At 35.8% G+C, this 23,948-nt stretch overlaps 2 protein-coding genes across 2 annotated transcripts; one reads left to right on the forward strand and one right to left on the reverse strand.

The window, feature by feature from the left end:
- Positions 1–1,232: 1,232 nt before the first annotated feature.
- On the forward strand, positions 1,233–13,532 carry LOC129899275 (protein RNA-directed DNA methylation 3). The gene is made up of 16 exons (XM_055974184.1): positions 1,233–1,540; positions 3,739–3,989; positions 4,124–4,279; positions 4,441–4,599; positions 4,760–4,843; positions 6,575–6,642; positions 6,723–7,070; positions 7,159–7,210; positions 7,282–7,440; positions 7,734–7,877; positions 7,965–8,067; positions 8,177–8,326; positions 8,397–8,451; positions 8,546–8,604; positions 10,161–12,868; positions 13,248–13,532. The coding sequence occupies exons 1-15, from the start codon at positions 1,300–1,302 to the stop codon at positions 12,854–12,856; spliced, it is 4,725 nt and encodes a 1,574-aa protein (XP_055830159.1). The 5' UTR covers positions 1,233–1,299; the 3' UTR covers positions 12,857–12,868; positions 13,248–13,532.
- Positions 13,533–15,378: 1,846 nt separating this feature from the next.
- On the reverse strand, positions 15,379–23,527 carry LOC129899285 (probable pectate lyase 13). The gene is made up of 5 exons (XM_055974196.1): positions 22,987–23,527; positions 21,467–22,172; positions 20,812–21,003; positions 19,161–19,369; positions 15,379–15,766 (listed from the first exon to the last, which is right to left on the reverse strand). The coding sequence occupies exons 1-5, from the start codon at positions 23,115–23,117 to the stop codon at positions 15,544–15,546; spliced, it is 1,461 nt and encodes a 486-aa protein (XP_055830171.1). The 5' UTR covers positions 23,118–23,527; the 3' UTR covers positions 15,379–15,543.
- Between the last annotated feature and the right edge of the window lie 421 nt (positions 23,528–23,948).

The following is a 23,948-nucleotide window of genomic DNA, read 5'->3' on the forward strand; positions in this document are numbered from 1 at the left end:
AAGTTTTTAAAAATATGCAAAGAAAGACATGAATAGTGATTGATATGAAAGAATTTATACTCAAAAATTCAAATTCAGACTTGCTAATATTCAATATCAAAATTTTGGTTTAGAAGTTTTCAAGCTTCATTTTTTTAAAAATCTAAATTGAAATTATTAATACTTAACTTCAGATATCATGCCTAAAGTTTGAATGTCAATTTAAACTTCAGATCCAAAGGTCTAAAATTATAATTTGTCAATTTCAACTAGATTTTGATTTAACTTTAACAATTTTAACTGAATTTTGATCTAACTTTGACAATTTCAATTTTAAACCTGAAGATTTGAGGTTGAAAGTTGATGCCTAAAATTTTAAACTTCAATTCCCTATATTTAAAGTTGGTTCTAAAATGACTACATTTTAAATAATTTGTAACTTTTAACTTCTTAAATAACGATCCTCCAAATTACTATTTATCTACTGCTTCTTCTTCATACCCACTTTTTTAGTGTAGTTTTTTAAATTTATTTTTTACTTTATATTTTTACACTAATATCATAATTAATAACTTCATGGGAACAAGGGGAAAGTGTGCGTATAGCTTATTTCAGACTTACTGATTTAAACATATTCAATTTTTTTTCAAGTTTATTCGTTTTAAATTTAGATGCTTGAGTATGAAATTTGATTTACCAAATCAAACTTAAGATAATTTGTAAATAAGTCAATGATGAGATTTTAGAAACATTAAATAGTAACTGAATTATTCAATGAATAGATAGTTATGATTCATTGAATTAAAAATGAATGTATAAGATATACTAAGAATTACAAGTTTGATTTAAACAAAATAAATTAGAATAAATTCTTATTTTAAATGCTAATCTTATTTTTCCTAAAAAACTTTAGGTAAAGAAAAATATTTCTTTTTATTATTTATCTCGTAATTACTAATCTCACCTATGATCATTTCTTAAATCTACCTCATAACAAAAATTTAGTGCATCAAATTAACATATAATAAATATTTATAGTTCGATTCTTTCTCAAATTCACTGCATAACAAAACTTAGCACATCAAACTTTCATACGATAAATCCTTGCGATTCAATAGTTTTTCAAATCAGGCAATAAGAATTTAGTAAATCTAGCTGTCATTTTTTTTTATCCCAAATATAAAGTAAAATAAAATAATTCATAATTTATCAAACAACCCCTAATATAAAGGTGTTTGGGGAAATATAAGACGTTTCATTTCAGTGATTTCATCGCTACAATTTCTTTCTCACACTCTCTGTGATGCTGTAGAAGCAAAAATGGGTAGAAAATCGGTCTTACAAAAGGGTAAGGATAAAGTCACCGACGGCAAAGCCTCGTCGTCGGCCGGAAAACGAAAGCGTGACTCCGGCGACGACTACGATGACGATAAAACCGATGGCCGGAAAAGAAAAGATCGTAGTTTTCTTCAGTTCGTCGACGACGTTGCTTACGAGGTCGATGACGATGACGAAGAAGACGACGATTTCGACTTTAGTGACTCTGATTTTTTCGACGAAGGTATACGTTACAGCTGATACTCAGCTCCTTTAGTTTTATTTCAGATTTTGAATGTCTTGGCGAATGACTGAGAAATTAGGGATTTTTGGTAAATCGGTTTGTTTATAAGCTTTACCGGTCTGCATTGTTGTAGATTTTTGATTATTTGTTTGCATGTTTGAGGTTAGATAAAGGTTTTAAGAGTCGAGGATTTTATAGTATTAGCTGTAAAATGTTGTTTGAAGGTATACGAGATGGCATAGCAGTGACCTAATTCCTCTTTGCTTTGTTTTGTATGTTCGCGTTTTGGATAATTCAGTAAACTGACTGAGAAATTAGGGATTTTTGGTAAATCGGTTTGTGTAACCGGTCTGCAATGTCGTAGATTTTTTGGACTGCTTATTTGCATGTTTGAGGTTCAAATAAAGATTTTAAGACTCGAGGCTTTTGAAAGATTAGCTGTAAAAAGTTGTTTGAAGGTATACGAGATGGCATAGCAGTGACCTTGTTCCTTTTTGATTTGTTCTATGTATTCGCGTTTTGGATGACTCAAAAACTCACTGAGAATTTAGGGATTTTGGTGAATTGTTTATGTGATAGGCTTAGTATGCATTTTCACATACTTGTGGCTTTCTTTTGCTTGTTTGAGGTTAAATAAAGGTTTTAGGATTCTAGCATTTTGAAGGATTAGCTGTAAAAAGTTGTTTGAAGGTATATGAGATGGCATAGAAGTAACCTAATTCTTTTTGTGCTTTGTTCTGTGTGTTCGCGTTTTGGAATTTTCAGAAAACTGACTGAGAAATTAGGATTTTGGTGAATCTGTTTATGTAATAGGCTATGTTAGTATGCATATTCACATACTTGTGGTTTTCTTTTGCATGTTTGAAGTTTTTATGATCTTTTTGAGGACTGAGGCTTTTAAAGCTAAAATTTGCTGTTGAAAACTTATTCTGAAATTGCACCCAGTGGTGTACTATTTTTATTTATTCTTTGTTTGGTTTCACCAATTAGCTTGGCATGGAGATTTTGTCTAAAATTTTCTGTTTTGTTTGCCTAATAGCAAATGAACAAAGAGAAAAGGAATACATGTAGGGTTTCATTATGCAAACTTGGAAGTTATTTGTTTCAACGGAATTCACTTTTCTGTAGTAAATTTGGGTTCTAAAAGCTAATGTTAAGCAAAACCAGTCTTGTACTAATTCTGGTTTTTTATTTTTCCTTTTTAATTTGTATTTTTGATTGTAAATAATTTTATGTTTCTCAGTGACTGTTGTATAGACAGTACCCTACATAATACATACAAGGAAAAAATATATATATATTTGATGAATCTATTTATATTTTACATTCCTTGAAGATGCTCGGTCCAAGGCGTGGTTGATTATCTGTTTTCTTTTGATTGGAATTTTTTGTGAGTACTATTTATATAAAAGGGGAATATGAGCGTGTTTAAAGCAACAACTCCCCAGTACCATAATTATCTTGGCCTAGAACAATTAATATATTATTCTTTCTCATATTAAGCTTAATGCTTATACGCAGCTCATATTCATTGCTGCCAGCTTGATTTATCTCAATCTTCTCTGTACAGGTGCTTGTTGTTTGTTATCTCTCTGATTGTCCATTTTAAAATTGTACGCTGGTCTATGCTGCCTCTCGATTTTTACTTTTTTATTATTGTCTCTATAAATTCAACTCTTAACTGATCAACAACAACAACATACCCTGTGTAATCCCACAAGTAGGGTCGGGGGAGAGTATGATGTATGTAGACCTTACCACTACCTTTGTGATGTAGGGGCAGAGAGACTGTTTCCTACAGACCCTATGCTCAAAAGAAGTGTGATCAAAACATGATAGAATCATGTGCTTCTTGTCCTAACAATAGCATTGCCTAAGCTGAAAAAAAGGGCTTATAAGCCCACCTACCTTCCTTCTAGATTAAACAAATTACAAGCAGTTTAGGCTTAAGATAAACACGGCACCTGGGCTAAACATTTTTTATTTGCATAGGGAGATTAGGGAAGGGGGTATTGAGAATCGAACCCACACCTATGAGTGGCAGTACTGATACCACTAGACTATAAGCCTTAATGGTAGATTTTTCTACATAATATTCACTATGCTAGAGTTACTTTTATTTTTGATAGGTACACCGTGCCAGAACTATTTTGACTCTGTTTATCTTATCAATGCGGTTCTCCCTTTGGTGTGAGCAGATTTGCTTGAAGAAGAATTTGGAAGTAATGTTGAAATCAAGAATGAACCTGTGAGAACACCCCAACCCCCAGTGATCAAAGAGGAGGAGATGGATGGAGAAGAGCTAGAGCGAATGTTAAGGGAGCGTTATAAACCAGGTTCTAGTTTTGTTACCTATGCAGAAGATAATGATGAGAGGAAGAAACAATCTGAGCAGGACACACTTGTGCCTTCTCTCAAGGATCCAACTATATGGAAAGTTAAATGCACGGTATAGTAATTGACATCAAAGTGAAATGTCATTGATGCATATATGTCAGATTGTTGTCATTTAGTTCTTTCCTACTGCCAGTCTGGTTTTACAGCTTATGTTGTTTTATTTTTTGTATTTGCTTTGTTCAATAGGTTGGAAGAGAAAGGCACTCAGCTTTTTGTCTTATGCAGAAGTACATAGACTTGCTTGCTTTAGGAACAAAGCTGCAGATAATATCCGCTTTTGCACTTGATCATGTGAAGGGATATATTTATATTGAGTCTGACAAACAATGTGATGTTTACGAGGTCCTATTTCCTTTTTTTTTTTGGTTTTATCATGACATTCTTAGGTCTTGAACTGGCCTTGGTGCTTCTGTGGAAGTCTGAGCATTCTTTACTGACTTTTTTTTTGATGAAAGTATTCTTTAATGACATTCTACACTCACTAAGCCAAGCTCCTTGTATAGGCATGTAAAGGCCTTTGTAGTATATATTCAACTAGAGTGGCACCCGTTCCACTGAATGAAGTTTCTCATCTGATTGCTGTCCGGAAGAAGTGTTCTGGGATTTCTGAGGGCATGTGGGCACGTGTCAAAAGTGGAATATACAAGGGTGATCTAGCACAGGTACAATTAATTCCATCAGCTGGCTTCTATTTAATCTCTCTTATAATACATGTAAATGCAATACGGCTTATGCTGCTTATTGGCCTCAGTTTACTTGTCTAAGAAATTATGCAACAATAATAAATTTGTGCTTGCTAACTGTTTCATCGTGGTCGTGTAGGTTGTGGCAGTGAATGATACACGGAAGAAAGTGACGGTGAAGCTGATTCCAAGAGTAGACTTACAAGCCATTGCCGACAAATTTGTAATAATTTGCATTTGATTTTCAGAATTATTTTATGTTTTTGTTAATGTGAATTACTCTGTAAATATGATGCATAACATGCTATCCCTTCTTCTCTTCACTTTCCCATCCCGAAAAGGGAAAAAAGAAAAAAAGCAGAAGTAAAAGGAAGAGCAAAAAACCCTTTGTTAGGGAGGGAGGGACGGTGCTGCCTGTGTTTTCTGGGAATTTGTGCTTTGGGTTATTTTGACCTCAACTTTCTAAGAAATGCACATCTTCTTGGAACTATTGCTCTTGTGCATTTGTACTTAATTGGTGGTTTTGATTTGAGTATTTCCTGCACTGCACGTTGTAGGTCCTTTTCATTTTTTTTATATAATATTACAATTTTGGATCAAAGCACTGTAATTCCTCCTCTTTGTTTTTATGTTTGCTCCTATGCTCTATTAGTATTTATGCTTATTTTTGACCAAGCACTTAAAAAGTCTTTAACTAATTATGCACTTAGCAATCCAGGTTAAACATCTTATCAATACTTTCATTTAGTTTAAGCTTATATTATCTTCTGCAGTCTGCTGCGTAATGCTGAATGTCATCCTCGCTGATAAAAAAATTACTGGTTATCATTGCCAATACACCTATAAATTATAATGACTAGACTTCTTATGATACATTTTTAAGGGCTTTAAATTTCCTCCTTGCAAGAGTTCAACATCTTTTTCATGGAAGTAAGATATTTCATTAGTGGCATCAAGGAGATGCAAACTTACAGAAGTAGCAGATGTTAGTTTCAGCCCAATGCATTTCTATTCAGAACAGGGAGCTAAAAAAAAACCCAAAAGGATATGGGGTTAATCTAAAGTAAGCAAACTGGTAAAAGTCTTAAGGTAGGAGCCAACATTATGTACAGGGGTGAGATCGCTCCAACTAAAGAGGTATAGTATGCTTTTGGCTTCAGAAAGTGGGTAAGAGTTGAAATGCCATCAAAACATTGTGATTCCTCTCTTTGCTAAAGACACCAAAAGATGCATGCAGGCATCATTTTCCAGACTTTCTTGATGACTCTTTGAATTTTCTACTTGTGTCATCTTTCAACTGCTTCTTAATGCCCAGAGGGTGAGTCCAGCTTATTCCCCGAATTGTTAGAAACATAGATCTCATGCCACAGCTACTGGGCAGTGAAGGACTGGTGGTTGATAGGTTCTGAGCAGTGCTGGCACATGTAACATCTATACTAGCTGGAATTTCCTTGTAGAGAGGTTGTCTTGAGTTTGACAGGCTCTTCTGTGAAATGTCCATGTGAAGGTCTCAAATGAGAGAATGCAAAAATGCAAGGATATAGTAGGTTGTTATCACTGATGTTTGCTCTAGCAGGGAATTGTTATAAGTACATTTTTACCTGGGTTTATGGTTTTTATTTGACTGGGGGAGGTTTCAATTCCTAATTTTTAGTCACAGTTTCAGTTGATCCTAAAACAACTCTATACTTAAGTATTCATAGACTTCTAATATTGTACATTCATTTAGTTTGAGACTGTTTGAAGAATGTAGCATGTTTACGTGTCCATACCTTTTCATCTTTTACTTTCAACTTACTTAGATAGCTTTCGGAAACAACCTCTCTATCTCCATGAGGTAGTGGTAAGGTCTGCGTACATCCTACCCTCCCCAGATCCCACTTGTGGGATTTCACTGGGTATGTTGTTGTTGTTGTTGTTGTTAATCAGATAGCTGAGTTTTTAAAATTTATAGGGTGGAGGAGTTGCTGCCAAGAAGGGAGTTATTCCAGCACCAAGACTAATTAGCTCTACAGAGCTCGAGTAATACACATACTCCATTTGTTACTATTCCAGTATAATAGTCTGCAAGTACATGATGTTTTGCCTTAATTAAACTGCAGAGACTTTCGGCCTCTCATCCAATACCGTAAGGATCGGGATACAAACCTAATGTTTGAAATTCTTGATGGAAAGATGCTGAAGGATGGTTATCTATACAAAAAAGTGGGGACTGATTCATTGAGCTATTGGGGTGTAATGCCTACTGAAGCTGAACTCCTTAAGTTTGAACCTTCTACTAATGATGAACCCCAGGATGTAGACTGGCTTACCCAGCTTTACGGTGATCGGAAGAAAAAAAGAATCACAAATGATTTTAAGGTTGGTCAGAAAGGAGGTGAGAAAGGAGAGAGTTCTTCAAGCTCTAGCATGGAAAACAATTTTGAAGTAGATGATCTTGTATTTTTTGGGTAGGTTTTGTCTCTTACTGTTTACCAATTTGTTATTTGCACCCTGTATTTGCCATGTTTACTTAATCGTTCTTATATGCTATTACAGTAGGAATGATTTTGGCATTATTATTGGCAAGGAGAAAGATGATAGCTTTAAGGTATATGCGAGTCTATTGGCTTTGTTTTGCTTTGGGTGAATGATATCTTATTTAAAGTGATTATTTCTCAGATCATGAAATATGGATCAGAGAGACCTGTGGTAGTGAGCATTCAACTGCGTGAGTTGAAGCGTGCATCTTTTGATAAGAAGCTATTCACTGTGAAAGACCAGCTAACTAATGCCATTTCAATCGGTGATGTGGTTAGAGTTTTAGATGGTTCCTTGAAGGTTTGACTGTTATTCCCTTCTTTTTTTTTGGGATGATTATGGTAGTGTCTGAGTCAACTTGTGCGGGCGCACCTTAACTAATCCACTAGTGACTTGCTATCTCCGACCACTGCCCACCAAAGGTTAGGTAGATGAGATTAATTCACTGATGCTTCTGCTGGCTTTGGAAACCTTGGTTCCCAAGGCCACCAGGTTATCCCCTGGGAAGGTGGACTATTATTCGGGATGGAGTAACATCATTTTATTTGTTACTAGTCTTCTGAAATGATGTAATGGAGGATTAATAAATGCAGGATAGACGAGGAACTGTGAAGCAGATTTACAAAGGTGTCGTCTTTCTATATGACCAAAGTGAACAGGAAAATAATGGTTATCTCTGTGTCAAAGGTCAGATGTGTGAAAGAATTACAAGCAGTGGTGGTATATTGAACGAGAAGGTTTGTACATTTGTTTTTTTTTGAACTCATCTTGTATGTTGTCCATATTTGTTCCCTAAATTTCTTGTGCATATTTTATTTAACCAGGGAAGTGAGCCTGGTCCCTCAGGTTTTGCAGATTTCTCATCATCCCCTAAATCCCCTCTTTCGCCTGAGAAATCTTGGAGAGTGAAGGATGATGATAGCAGCTGTATGTTTTTTATGAGTCTGCTCTTTTTCTAATTGATGCCTCGAATCAAGACACTGCTCACAATTAAAATATTGGTTCCTTTGACTTCTGTTTTTTTTTTCCTCAACAGTCAAGCGCGGGGATAACAATGAAATGTTTTCAGTTGGGCAGTCACTGAGAATCCGAGTGGGGCCTTTGAAGGGATATCTTTGTCGTGTAATAGCCATACGACGTTCTGATGTTACAGTAAAGCTTGATTCCCAGCAAAAAATTCTTACAGGTTCATGCATTTCCTGCTTTGACTTCTAATGTTGTATGGGAAACTGTCACTAAACGGTCTGTCTTTGTAGTCAAATCTGAACATCTTGCGGAAGTTCATGCAAAGAGTTCCGTCGTGTCTCTTGGGTACAATTTCTTTACCTGAGTAAATTCAAGGAGACACTTTCAATTACTTTTTGACATTTTGATTTCTTGTGACTCTCTTTACTTTCTACAATAGGGTCGATGGTGATTCATCAAAACCTTTTGACCTGCTTGGAACACAGGATGATTCTGACGGTAAGAAGCATTTTGCTCATTTTCTTGAATGATTAGTACTCCCTCCGTCCCAATTTATGTGATACCGTTTGACAGTGGACAAAGTTTAAACAATAAAGGAAGACTTTATTATGTTTACCAGATTGCCCTTATTAAAGTCACTTTAGTGCTTACCTTTAGTTTGGCTTTTCTTCACAATAAAGTGTTACGTGGGATCCTATAAGAGCAAAATGGGGATGGTGCCATTAAATAGTTGCCAAATAAAATAAGCTGACATTTTTCTTGGGACGGATTAAAGAGGAAAGTGTGCCACATAAATTAGGACTTTTTATTCTAGAGTAAAATCACCAAATAGGTGCAGCTACAGACAAAACAAAAGCTCTAGCGAGTAGAGGAATTCAAGTAAAGATTTGGAACATCATTCATCTGTCATCCTATACCAAAAGCCAAAAGATATAAGCATGGGTATCTAAGTTTGTGTATTGAGTTAACTAGGCCTTCAAAGCATATTCTGTTCCTTTTCCGCCCAGCTGGCCCCAAAAAATCCATGCAGGGATGGTCATCCATGTCTTCCTATTCTGATATACTTTTCTCTTCATTCCTGCAACATAGCTAGCAGTTCAGCGCCGGTCGATGGCATTGCCCATTTTAGATTGAAAAAGCTGAAAAACATGCACCACAGCTTTATGGTAGTGTACCTTTTCCTCACACATGGAGCTTCTGCTGCACAACACCATTCCCACCCTTTGTAGTTCTGTTTATGTCAAATACGCATCATTTGCAGTTATTAGACAAGAACTACTCACCTTAACTGGTGCTTTGGCTTCCAGAGTATCTTCCAAGGTCGCTGTGGAACAGTACTCTGCATGTTGCACAAAGTTCTGTACCCGGACTTAACAGTGTATTTCCCATCCTTTTGATGTTCTGGCCCCTTCTGATTTTCCAGTAGATTAGCAACTCCCAATTTCCCAGTCTTCACAGTTTCTCCTAAAAGATAATTCCTGTCATCTTTGTCATGTTGTGCCACTGTTGCTTTAGCATTTACTTCCAAATGAAATTGGGGAGGATATCTCCTGCCCAAATTTATCTGCATGCCATTACCCATTAAGAAGTGTATATTTTAATGTAATCATCTCCGAGTTTTCAGATGCTCTTCAACAAGTCCACCATGAGGTCCTGTGACAGGTTTACAGGACCGACTGTTCTACCCATGTCTGGCAATTATAACATTCTTCTGCATGCGGAATTTATTCTTCTACATGGATGTATCTGACTGCAGAGGCTTCTTTTGCCTTTTGATTTTGTTTAGCTTTTGGTTGTCTTCTCTATTGTTATTTAATGTCAATTTTTCTTTAGATCCATACTTCTCATTTGAAAATGGAAGAGTCTGTTCTTTTATCCCGTTCTTCACTTTGTTGCTGTTACTCTGTATTTAAAAGACAATACTATCTATTGTACAATCGAATGGTTAGCGTCGAGTAGTGCAGTTGATGAGATTCAGCCTAGCTAACAATCTATTGAGGTTTCTAACTTGTCGTGTATGTATTTACTAGCTCTTTCTTTTACCTTTCTGGCAGATTGGATGGTTAAAGGGGCTACAGCCACTGAGGGTAACACTGGGAATGCATCATGGGGTGCATCTGGAGGTAGTGATAGAACTGTTGCTGACTCTGGGCAAGATGATGGTTGGGGGAAAGCTACTTCTACTGCTGGTGCCACTAGTGGCGCATCTGATGGCTGGGGCAAAAAGGTTGAATCACATCAAGAGGGCACCGAGAAGATTACGGATAATTCCTGGGGCAGATCTGTGCAAAAAAAAGGGAATAATGATGATTCTGGCAAAACCTCATGGGGCAAGCAGGATGGTGGACCTTCTTGGGGTAAGCAATCTGATGCAAATGCAGAGACTGACTGGAAAAAACAAGCTGGTGGATCGGACAAGACAGAAAGCAAAACCTCGTGGAGTCAGCAGGGTGCCGGATCTTCTTGGAATAAAAGTGATGATGGATCGTCTTGGAGTAAGCAAGCAGGTGGATCTTCTTGGGGTAAGCAATCTGATGCAAATGCAGAAACTGGATGGGAAAAGCAAGATGGTGGATCAAATAAGACAGATAGTAAAACCTCATGGAGTCAGCAGGATGCTGGATCTTCTTGGAAGAAGAGTGAAGGTGAAGGTGGATCCTCTTGGGGGGGTAAGCAATCTGATGCAAAGGCAGAGAATGACTGGAAAAAGCAAGATGGTGGATCTAGCTGGAGTAAGCCAGACAGCAAAACCTCTTTTGGCCAGCAGGGCTCTGGATCTTCTTGGAATAAAAGCAATGGTGGATCTTCTTGGGGTAAGAAATCTGATGCAAATGCAGAGACTGTCGCGGAAAAACAAGATGGTGGATCTAGTTGGAGCAAGGCTGACGATAGCAAAACCTCTTGGAGCAAGCAGGATGATGGATCTTCATGGAACAAAAAGGATGATGGATCTTTCACCAAGCCAGCTGGAGGTACTTCATGGGACAAAGGAAGTGGTGGATCTGCTTGGAATAAGAAGGAAGCTGGATCTGGCGGGGGCGAAGATACCAGATCTACTTGGGGCAAACAGGATGGTGGGTCTTCTTGGGGTAAAGAAGCTGCAGGGGGTTCATCTTGGGGTCGGACGGTGGATCAAACCACTGAGGAGTCAAAAAGGTCTGATCAAAATGAAAGTTGGAAAAAAACAAGTGGTACATTTGGTGCTTGGAAAGAAGGTGAGAGTGGGAATAATGGTGGTACGGACCAAGAAGGGAGCTGGGGAAAGCCAAGAGAATTTGATGGAGGTCGTGGATCAGGTGGCAGGAGAGGACGAGGTGGTTGGCGAGGAGGACGAGATCAAGGTGGTAGAGGAAGATCCTTTAGTCAAGGACAGTCTAGTAGCTGGACTACTGATGGTGAAGATAATAATAATAATAATAATCAATCGTCTGATTTCCAGAGAGCTGGTGGTTGGAATGCTTCCAAACCATCAAATGATGGATGGTCTTCTAGTTGGAATAAAAATTCAGACACAAAGGAGATAGGAGGTTCTAGCGGAAACCAGTCAGATTGGGACAAAAAATCTGGTGAAGTGGGTGGAGCTGCTGGTTGGGACAACAAGATTACCCAGAAAGAGTCAGAAGGGAACAACTCTGCGTGGAATAGCAAGTCTACAGTCGAACAAGATGGAAATGGAAACAATCAAAATGATCCATGGAGTGTTAAAAAAACTTCTGATGGTGGTCCATCTACAGGGTGGAGTAAAAGTAATTCGTGGAAGAGTGGAACAAATGATGCTGGTGGAACTCAAGATTCTTGGAGCAGCAAAAGTAACTGGAATTCCGGAAGTGGCTTCGGTGGCAACAACCAGCAATCTGATTCTTACAGTGACAGGGGAAGAGGTGGTAGTTGGAGGGGAGGCCGTGGTGGATCAGATGGGGGTGGATATGGGGGTAGGGGTGGTTCAGACGGTGGTGGCTTTGGAGGCAGGGGTGGTTCAGATGGTGGTGGCTTTGGAGGCCGGGGAGGTTTTCGAGGTAGAGGAGACAGAGGAGGTTTTAGAGGTAGAGGATCAGATGGGGGAGGATTTCGTGGTAGAGGGCGTGGAAGGAGGGATGAAAGTGGTGAGTGGCAGAATAGAAATGATTTGCAGGAAGATAAACCCTACAGTTGGAGCAAAGGCTCAGGCAGTGATGATGCTGAGGGATGGAAATCTAATAAGAGCAGTTGGAGCCAAGATAACAATAACAAAGGCAGCTGGAAGAGTGCTGATAGTAGAGGTAATGCTGATGATGGTGGATGGAAGAAATTCGACTCTGAAAAGAATGCGAGTGGAAGTGGTGCTAGTACCACCAGTTGGAGTAGTCAAGGAAATAGTTGGAAAACATCAACTACTACTACAGGAGGTAATGCCGATGATGGTGGATGGAAGAAAGGATTCGACTCCGAAAAGAATGCAAGTGGAAGTGGTGGCAGTTGGAAGACTGAAGGAAATAGTTGGAAAACATCTACTGCTACTACGGGAGGTACATCGGCAGGGTGGGGTCAGCCGGCAACTGTTAGTGAAACGGAGGATCAGAATGGCAAGGGAACAAGTTGGAACCAGGGAACTGGTTCAGGAAACGCGAGCACAGCTTGGACTGCAAACAAATCCAATACTGACAATGTGAACAAGTCAAAAGAAGCGAGCAACGGACCGAGTGATGCGTGGGGTAAATCAACCAGCTCTTGGGGCAAAGGAAACAGCTCTGGCAGCCAGGGAGGCTGGTGATAGCTTTGGATGGTAATTATATGTACATAAACTTGGTTGATTTTATATCCTTCTAATTTAGGTCTTCATACTCTAATATTTTGCCTTATATGACGCACAGATTCTACTTGCAGATATTTGGGATGATAATCTCAATGTTTTTCACATTAAAAGATGAACTATTTGAAACTTTCATTAATTGTCTCTATACAATGCTTAATGTACTTGCTCGGTTGAGATTGCTATGCTCTAAACTGACTCCTTTTATGCTCTGCCAAATTTATCTGTTTAATTTGAAACTGGCAAAAATGTTTTATGTCTAAGTCATTTGTATTGCCAGTTTGCTGCTCCCATTTCCACCAATCTTCCTAAAGGAACATTATAGTAATAATTTTGTCATTAATCTATGCAGATTATTTTGCTACGGAAGGTCTATTGGGCATCCATGTAATTATGGTTTGTAAAAAGAACAAAGGATGAACTAGGCCTCGGGGAAGCATGAATTGGGACTAGATCAGTATCTAAAGTTATTACTCTTGAATTGCAGGACATTGACTTTTGGAATGCTGGATGTTTGATAAGACTTTCTTCATTTTCAATTTCGAGACTGATATAACTGCGGTGCTTGCTTTTGCGATGACTTTAACATGTAGCCTTTGGCATGGATTGTGTTTGGTCAAATTACCTTTCTTGTCCAGTTGTGTTATTTACTTCTGTTTGATACTTATTATGGGGGTGTCTTCATGCATGGGAGTACAACACATTTAGTTACAAGGCTTGACCTTGGATGTGATATGTTTACGTACATTTTCATAGAGAATTTTCAGTAAATGATGGCTCTGCATAATCGAATTTGGGGTCTTTCGGTTTGACGTTGTGTTGTTGATACTTTGAGGTGGGATACTTGTTGGTTAGGTAAGTGTTACCTCTTGTATCTTTGCCCCTCTTCATTTGGTAACGTGACATGTTACGAATGATATAATTTAGTGATTAGGTTGTTTAGGAAAGTTTTACAAATAATCACTTATCAGTTCTTATAAATGAAGAATTACAGTGTCTTGGAATTTTAAAGTTCACGAAGAATGCTAGAAGATAATGTGATGTTCAATTTGTGCAATATCTTTAGTGGATTAGATGGTTGGCCCACAACATATACTTACTACTTGTGATGTACAACTCTTAATTTTATTTGAACCGCCTATTGAATAACTACGCCCACTAATTTTTAAATAAAGATGGTCAATTTACATTTTTGATTGTGTATCTGTTGTTTCGTGTAGTTTGATGGTAGTATTAATCAGTTGTGTTACTGTTCTGCTACTATGTGTTGTTTTGGTGATTTGTTTACTAGTATTAATTGATTAGTCTGTATTTGCCTTGAATTGAGGGTTTACTGAAAATAGTTTTTCTACCTCACATTTGAGGTAGAGGTAATGTGTGTGTACATTCTATCAAAATTCGACTCTATCATTTTCAGATCCGACTCTATGGGAATACAGTGTGTATGTTGTTGATCGCGAAATCAACCCCCAAAATTCATGGTGGAGCCACAAGTAAAATGTTATTTTGCATTATTAAACTTGAAATGTTGAATAATTATTAAGTGAAAAGGATGTGTAGAATTTCCTCAAATCACTCGCACATGGAGATTATGTTAATTGTCTTTGAAATAGTGATGGGATTATTAGGCCTAAAAAACAAATAACATATCGTATCAATGTGTTTGGTTAAATTGAAAAAGGCTAAAAAGCCATTATGGGCGCTGAAATTGATGTATGATCCGAAAAAAGAACTACGGCCAACCATATTCTATCTTTCTAAAATTTAATAATACAATTTTCCACACTTTAATTCACCATCATCTAGCACAGAAAGTCAAAAAATTCCAATAGCCACCAATTCCAGTCATAATCAGGAACCCCACAAAAAGAAAATAAAAAAATAAGTGAAAACCAAGTGGTGACACAATGGTTAACAACCCATAAATACTTCTTTGACATTTTTATCGATCATTATGCATTTTCCATCTCAATTTACATGATATTGTTATTTGGATATAGTATAAAATTTATGATTTAAAATAAATTTTAGATATTCATGTAATTTTTTCATGAAATTGATCCGCATTCAATCATGTCTTAGATTGAAAAAAGAATAGAAACTTTTTTATTTTTGGTAAGTTAACTGAGATGTGAACACGACGACAACAGATTTCTCAAAAAAAAAAACTTTGCTTCAGTGAATCCCTCTTTTTCTTGTTTTAGTCTACTTTATTTCGTAAGCATATTCTATTCCTACGTCTCTTTCTTCTTCATTGTCCACCATTTCTCTATTTTTTAAGCTTCTTTTAGTTTTTAAGTAAAAAATGTGACGATAATCCGTTTATATCACATTGTTAAGTGTAGAATAAAATTTAATTTAAACTATTTTCAAAAAATTTTAAAAAATATTATTCTTTTTAGGATACATAAAAAAGAAAAGTAGGTCATAAATAAATTGAAACAACAAATAAAAAAGTGAAACCAAAGTGATGAACACCCATAAATTCCTCTATTTGACATTCCTATCAATCAATTATGTACAAAGAAAAATTAGGACCCTTGAGAGTGATCTTTGTCAAATTGCAATATTTTTTCTTATTCACTTTTGATTCTTTCTTGAATAATTATAATAATATTATTCTCACCTATTAAAAAAAATAAAAAATGCTATAGTAAGAGTAATAATAATTGGTTGGTGTACAAAATTAAAATAATTAAAACAGATAATAAGATAGTATAAGCGGTTGTTGATAATTTTTCTGGTGCGCCGTTCCCAAATATCATTCCAAAGAAGTCACTATCATCGCCGGCGCCGGTGGACCCACCACCGCCGCTCCCCCTAGCTCCGGTGGTGGTCCCTCCTCCATATGATATACTAATACTATTATCTCTGGTTTTTTTGAAAAAAATAATGCAATGTATTATTAGAGGCAGATGTATAATAAACATGAGTTCAAATGAATCTAATATTTTCGACAGAAAAAATACATATATAAATATAAGGAAATTACCACAAACTTAAATGAATATCAAAGAGGAGGATTCGGGATTTGAGATTTATGAATTTTAGAGTTTAATTAATTTGAGTTTGGAATTTAAATTAATAATTTATATGTAATATTAAAGAAAATTCTGAAGATAGATATAAGACGTGGATCAAAACTATTGAATTTTGTTGAACTCATTCTTTCTGCTCTACTTCCGCCTATGTGTGTTTATTTTTGCTAAAATCCGTCTAGCCAACCCTTAGGATCAAATGCACCCTTTGAAATCCATAAATAAAAAGTCTATTTTTTTTTTCATGAGTTTCTCGTATATAATAAAGTATTTTCTGTCATAACTATTGAGATTTCCTATCGGGTTCTCTAATCTAATCCAAGATTTAATCATCATACTATCTCCACTTAGACGTCAAACTTAGTTTGCATGACGCAAGACTCGATTATTTTACCGAAATCAAAGTTTCTCAACCATTGCCACTTGAACTAACCACCATCAATTTAAGAAAATTAAATTCATAGTTTTAAAAGCACAATATCTTTCTTATTAAAAAAAAATTAAATATAGAATCTATCAATTTAAATTTTCAATTTTACCCATTTTTTTATACCCTTCAATAATTTAAATAGTTTGTTGGGGAACATGCATGTGGGCAAATAGTAGATGTGCCATTATGGGTCTCATTTTTCTTTGATAAAGACACATTCAAAATTATTTCAAGAATCATGAGAGGGTGAGTAATTTTGTTATTTATTCAAATATATTAATTAAAAGATTCTAATAGGTTAAAGAACTGGAAATGTCTTTTTGACATGACATTTTCTAGGAGTCTAAGATATCTAGAAAGTTGTTCAGTTACAAAAGGAAATACTTATTTATATTGGTGCCTATTATTACAAGAATAGAAATGAATTATTGCCTACATGGTTACATTGAACAATAGACCTTTCCCAATTAAGTGTAAAATAAAAACGAATTTATGTATGCAACCACAACTCACAAGAGCACTACAACAACAACAATCTCGATATAATTTCATAAATGAGATATGAAAGAGGTAGAATGTACACAATCTTTGCTAGTGTTTTGATTCTATTTGATCATAGATTTTGGATCAGATTTTGAAATTAATCTTCAAGTTTCAAAAACTAGTGGATTGTTGAGACTTCTACTCACAAAATTTTAAAAGAAAAGTCCAAATAAGATGCATGTCTAAATAAAACTTCATGTTCCAAATATTACAACTTCAATAGCTCATATTTTGAAGTTTCAACTTCAAAATACTATGATCAAATGGAAGTTTTATCCCTACCTTTATGAGTTTATAGATTTTGTTTTCGACAAACACAAGAGAAGTGAGTCTAATATGTACAAGTACTTGCATTCCCTCCCCCCAAAAAAAAAAATAACCCACCCACCCAAACCTTGAAATAAATTGAGCACTAGGCCATGTGGGCCCTACCTTTAAGGGAAAGTAGTCCAATAAGCCCAATTAATATCAAAAGTGGGGTCCAAATTCTTTAATAAAAAGTGATTTTTAGGCCCTACCTTTTGCATGGACTGGAATGCATGAACTTGGAGAATCTAACTTCACATCTCACAAGCTCTTAATTAAATAACCTCACCTGACCTAAATTTAATTAATTATTACTAGTACTATATATATGTATAAAATAAAAAGATTCTTATAAATTGGATAAAAATAAAATTTAAAAAAACTCATGACCAACACTTAGAACAATCCCACTTCAAGGACAACTAACACTATATAAGCTTAACTTAAAAAGGTGGGTGCATAGTTAGAGTAAATTCACCTCTATTATATTGTACTTTCTCTTTTCATATTATATTATACTCTTTTTTAGAAACAATTAAACACACTCTTCACTTTAAATATGATCACACCTCTACATAATAAATATATTGAACTTCTACCATAATACTTATAGTACTTTGCACCTAGGTTTGAGCTCACTATCTTCATTCTTAACCCGAAAGTTTTGGGTTCGAATCTATTGAGTAAAATTTTCTTCATTTTAATTAAAGATCTTGAATTTTGAGTCCTTAATATAAAATCATCTTTATTAAAAAATATTTTACACTTAATATAAAATTTCTCAGCGTAATTTCAAATTTTATCTATCCCAATTATATAAATATTAGACATCAAATTAAAAAAAAAAACATAAGGACTTTACTTAAATGTATGTGGACTCAACTGTGGAAAAAGACAGCACAAAGTACAAGGCTCTATTTTGGGGTAGCGTTTGGCTTTTTAGATTCTCAATGAACGTATGATCACGTGGATCCATGTATCATGTATAGCTTTGTACTTATTCTACCCTTTCTAATAAAGTAAATAAAATATAATTTTTCTCTGTTTCGATTTGTTTCTTTAATTTAATTTGATATAAAAATTTAAAAAAATTTAAAAAATGCTTTTAAAATTTGTAATTCCAAACTAAGATGCGCAAATTGTACCCAATATGTCTTTTTTCCTATGGTTTAACACTGTAGGTAAAAAGTTAAAAATAAAAAAATGTGAAAAAAAAGCATATTTTAAAACGGAAGAAAGAAGAAAGTAAAACAAAAAAATCGAAACAAAGAGAGTATATTCTTTAGCCTTTAACGAATTCACACTATCTTCTATTTGATCAACTCCGTCACTACGAAATAAGAAATTGTATTTTTCTCTTTTTGGCTTCGGCCAAACACTTTTTCTCGCTGGTCGAGCTTTCTACAAAAAAAGCGATATTCCTGATATTCCTACTGGATTTGAGCAACTCGAGTATGAACACTGTATCGCTATGCCCCTCGCTTAGCCCCGCTCTTTGGTTTAGGATGGATAAGTATATCAAAACATAGTAAATAAGAAAATAGTGGGTTCCTTTTAAGTTTATTCCACTATCACACTATATGAAATGTAAGTGGTATTATTCTCTTTGGACTTAGGTCTGCACAATAATAAACAACGTCAAGTGTCTTAAGTTTTATTTTCTAATACAATCAACATTTCTTCTATATTTTATCGACGGGAGATTTGTTTAGGGCATCATAATAAAATATCAGATAATTTTATCCTATTTAAAACTAAAGCAGATGAGAAAAAAAAAATCACATAACGTTTTTTTATGTTTACTAATATCAAATCATAATCTCCTCTAATTTTTCATCACTAACCGTTAAGACCACTTAACCATTAATATCTTTTTACATGTAATTTCTAATTATCAAGTAAAGAAATTATTTGGACATTAGGGGTAAAAATGATAATATATTTGTACCTGGGGGCCCCAAAAACACCGGCATTGAGAGTAAGTTGATCAATAATAACAGCGGATTTGGGCTCCACGCTCGACGCTTTCGCGTATTGGTTGCTAAGTCCTCCTTCACCTGATGGCACAAAAAATGCTCCATTTACCATTACGTCTCCATCTGTTCTCCAGTTCCAACCACTCCACTCCTCCTCGTCTGTATCCACGCGCTTTGTCACCTTGTTAAACAGATAAAACATTCTTGTTAATATTTAAATCAAGTTCAACTAATTAAGGATATGTTTGCATTTGCAAACATTCTTATTAAAATTAATTAACTGAAAAGGAATCATTATGCTTTGTGGTAAGGATTTTTTTGGCATTATACTTTTATCGTAATTATGTTGTTCATAAATCAAATTATTTTGTGGATTGAATTTTACTTTTTCTTCCTTTTTCTTTTTGGGTTCAATATTTGTTGGCTCTCGGTTCTTGAGCATGTTGGGGGATTAGGTGGCAGTTGAAAGAGCTGCTCGATCAAGAACGTCCGTTGGTACAATTACGATTTCGAAAGAAACGTAATTCTTTCTTTTTTGATTTAAAATCGGCAATGGATCGAGATAAAGAGAAAGGGCAGGACCCTCAGGATTGCTGATGAAGTCAATCAGAGCACAAGTCTGGGTTGGGCCTACCTCCATCCCTAGAGGAGCCGTATGAGGCGGAAGCTCCATGTACGGTTTTGAAGACGAGCCTTTCCAGCAATGGGGCCTAGGGACTTGGCTTGGTGTCGGGAATGGAAGAACAACAAGAGACAGGGCTAATTTTTTCATTCTTTTCTTATGAGGTCGTGTACAACAACCTTAACCGCACAAGCCATCTTCTTTTTTCTTCTTCCTTTTGCCCCTTTACTAAACTAAAAATTCCCTCTTTTTTTTCATGTTCGCCTAGGAAGGGGAAGGTCATATTTAGGAAAAATTACCAGAATTCCTCCACTACGGATGAACAGTTACAAAAAAAGGAATTGAGAATCATCATAGGCTATGTTTTAAGTGAAGGAGAGAAATGGCCTTGTTGTACCTCACTCTCGTCTTCAATGGGGTTGAGTGCGGTTTGAACTATTGATTTACGTAATTTGAAATAACAAATTTGGTTTACGACGAATTTCACCTTTCAAAGAAGTTGAAATATAAAGGGGTAGGAAAGATCCCGTCTACCTTGTTCAAGTTTTCCATTCACATCTTTCTAAAAAAACTTCTACCTCGAGCACATGCAATGGAGCCTTTCTTAATCCTCCTTGTCTTTAAGAAGAAAAAAAAGAGTGGAAGCAGGCTAGTCCAGCTCTCGCAAGAATTGTATGGGAGTCTCCCTCGGAGGGACTTCTCGAATTACCGTACCGAGGAATTCTACCACACTCCGTGCGCGTGCCTATTTCGCTTTAGGGGGTATCAGAGCAGAGTTTTGGTTCTTGAACTTACCTTTAGAGCTTTCCGAGCCCTAGGCTCGACAACGTTCACTTTTCCATCTTCAACTGGTCTATTCTGTAGAGGAAAACTTCTCGTTGCTGCGCTTGCCGTTAAAGAGTAAGATGCCGATTCTATAGCGAGGGAGGAGAAAATAGATATCGAATAACTTTATGCATCAAAATTTGAACAAAATGAAAAAAAGAGAGAGGAGAAAATACCTCTTTAGCATTTGCATCGACGGGCGCAGTATATCGATTGCCCTGACTATTAATAGTAGGATTAGCACTTCCTCCAATTGCATACATTTGCCATTCAGTAAAATCATTGTTGACTACATGTATATATCCTCTTCTACACCTTGGCATTCTTTGTACTAGCCCTACTCCAAAATGATTGAATGCTATTGTCACCTATTTTATCCACAAATGAATTACACATCAAAATCAAAATTTTAATATGAGAGAAAAAAATGGAATTTAGAAGAAAAAAATATCTATATTATACAAAAATAGATGGATAAATAAAGCCAGAGGAGTTCGACAGAAGTAGCCAAAAATCATGTATTTGTCTTAAAAGTTCATTTGATATATTATAAATTATTCATTCCAAACCAAAATAATTGAAAATGACTATAATTCAGAATACATAAACTTTAATTTCTGAATTTATATTTAGATATATTTGAATCTCATCACATGAAGATAAGCATATGAATAAACTCAAACTACATTGCTCGTAATTTTCAAAAATATTGATTGATGCATATTAGATTCTTCATAAATATACCAATTTTAAAGAATCTAATATAGATACAATAAATATTTTTGAAAAATTCGAGCAACGTAGATGGAGCAATAATGAAAATCATGTAACCTGCATTCCAGTGTCAGGCGAGTATCTATCATCATGTCCCAATAGCATAACTTCATCATGGTGAGTGAAATAGCTATTAGAGATAGTAATACCAGTGGACCCCATAATAGCGTCAATTAAGCCATCAGTACAATGCGATAAAGCACAATGATCAATCCATATATTCCGTGACCCAAATATCGAGATCCCGTCGCCGTCCGATCTACCCCGGTGACCGACATGAGATGGTGTCGACCGTATATCAGTATTCCCCGACGGAAGACAATTGTAAATATGAATATTGTGTATAATCACATTGCTAATATACTGCAACGTTATACATCCATTGCCGGTAATGTGAACTTTTGCTCCCCGGCCGTCGATGGTTTTGTAACTGTTAACAATGAGTTCGTGTTTCAATTTTATGAACATGTCACCAGAGAAGATGATCCAGAGTGGTTCTTCCTGGATTACGGCGTACCGAAGAGTTCCCGGAGATGGATTTACGACGTCGGCGTCGGAGGAATCGGAAACGACGTAGTATTTGCCGTTTTTACCTCCGATTGCGCCCTGACCGAAGCCAATAGCGCAATCTGCAAGGCGCTGCCGGTTTTTAGACCAATTTGGATCGCAGCGCCAGCAATCGTCAATTGGGTTACCTGTTTGGCATTGGGCATTTATGGTGGTGTCCAATAGTTGCCTCCTATATATCGATTCGTTCACCTTCCTGTAAACAAAATAGAAAAAAAAATATCAAGCACTTAACATATCCGATTCCATCTGAACTTCGAATTTATATATGTTTGGACTAGAGTAGCACTAGAATGGATATGCATGTGTGCCAATTTTGAGCTCAACCAATATATGCTATAAATTCCCGTAAAGATTATAACACACAGAAAGACTCCTTAACACTCCGTGGGAAGTAAGATGAGTGATACATTTAGCAAGCGTCGATGAAGAATGCAAGCAAAACTAGAGCTCGAATATTAATATATGCCGTAAGATAAGAAACTTTTGGGGCTTTATTTGGGAAAAAAAATAAGATTGAGAGGCTGATATTTGTGGTGAAATTTAACTATTTGAAGACATTGTAGCAGGAAAGAATCAAAACCCAGACGGAGTTTTAGCCAATGTGGTAAGTACTTTCTCATTCTTTCTTAATAAGAGATCTCGTCGAATTTGAATTCTGGCTATTGGACATTCTTTGGTACAAAATGTTTTACTTTCAATGTGGACTTTCTGATGCAAAGTCGGATTAGTTTGAGTACTAAAACAAATATCGAACACCTCTGGAGAAACCAAAAGAAAAGCTCAAATTAGATTTTGTGGATTTTCTTGAAAATAAAAACAGAGGAACCCAGATGGGAGTTGTGGATTTTCTTGGAAAAACAGGGATATCCAAAAACAACAAAACATATCCAGTGTAATTCTATGTGGTGGTGTTAGTAACATACATGCAGACCTTACTCCTACTTTTGTGGAATAAAAAAATTATTTCTGCTCATATGAGGTAATGTTATGCATAAAGTTATAATCACCTTTGTACTTGTTGAACCACAGCTTCAGGGTAAGGATGTTGATGAGGAAGTGTGACATTAAGGGAAACTGTAATTTGTGGGGAAAAAGAGATTAACAAACAAAACAAGAGAATGCATATAACAGAAAGCATCTTTGTAAGTGTAACAAAAACTGATTGAATGAAGTTATATTCTTTGTAGTTTTTGTTTCTTGTGTAGAAGGAACTCTCTCAATGGAGGGAAGAGATTTCTTGCTCTTGAAATATTTTGGAAAACATAATGTTTTATATATAATATACTTGAGCACTAGTAACAAAAAATTATAATAATGGTGTTTTTAGACTTTTGTAGGCTAGTAGTAGTAGTATATCTTTGTTTGAAAAAAGAAATTTCTGTTTGTTTTGGTGATATATGGTGGCTATATATGATGTATGCAAGCCAAAACCCAATTCCCACACAAGGAAACTTTAGTTCTTTTTTGTGAGAAAAGAGGGGAAGAGGCTCTTCTTGTTTTTCTCTCTTTTTGCCGCCTTCTCCTGCCTCACATTACCTGCTTTTCTTTTAGTTTCCAACTTGAGTATTCACATTGAAGTAAGTAGCGGAGTCATATACACTTGAAGGGTATCGATCGACACCTCTTCGTAGAAAAATTATATTGTTTGGATAGATAAAATTATATATATTGATATTTTTTGATTTCTATGCTATTTAGCTTCTTTATATTTTAATACTTTTTAGTCAAATTTCTGACTTCGCCACTGATTAAAGTCAGACTAAATTCAAATTCGCGCCAAAAATTCTCACATTAAAGAATAAAATGTTTCCTAACGAAGGTGATTCCGTATTCATAGGGACTCAAACCCGAGACCTCTTAATTCAGGGTGAAGAAGTACTTACTGCTTACCACAATCCTTGTTGGTCACTCACATTCCCTACTGGCAAACATTTATATACTCTGTGTGAATTTTTTCCATCTCAATTTA

This window comes from Solanum dulcamara, chromosome 1 (assembly GCF_947179165.1).
Source record: "Solanum dulcamara chromosome 1, daSolDulc1.2, whole genome shotgun sequence".
Lineage (NCBI taxonomy): Eukaryota > Viridiplantae > Streptophyta > Magnoliopsida > Solanales > Solanaceae > Solanum > Solanum dulcamara.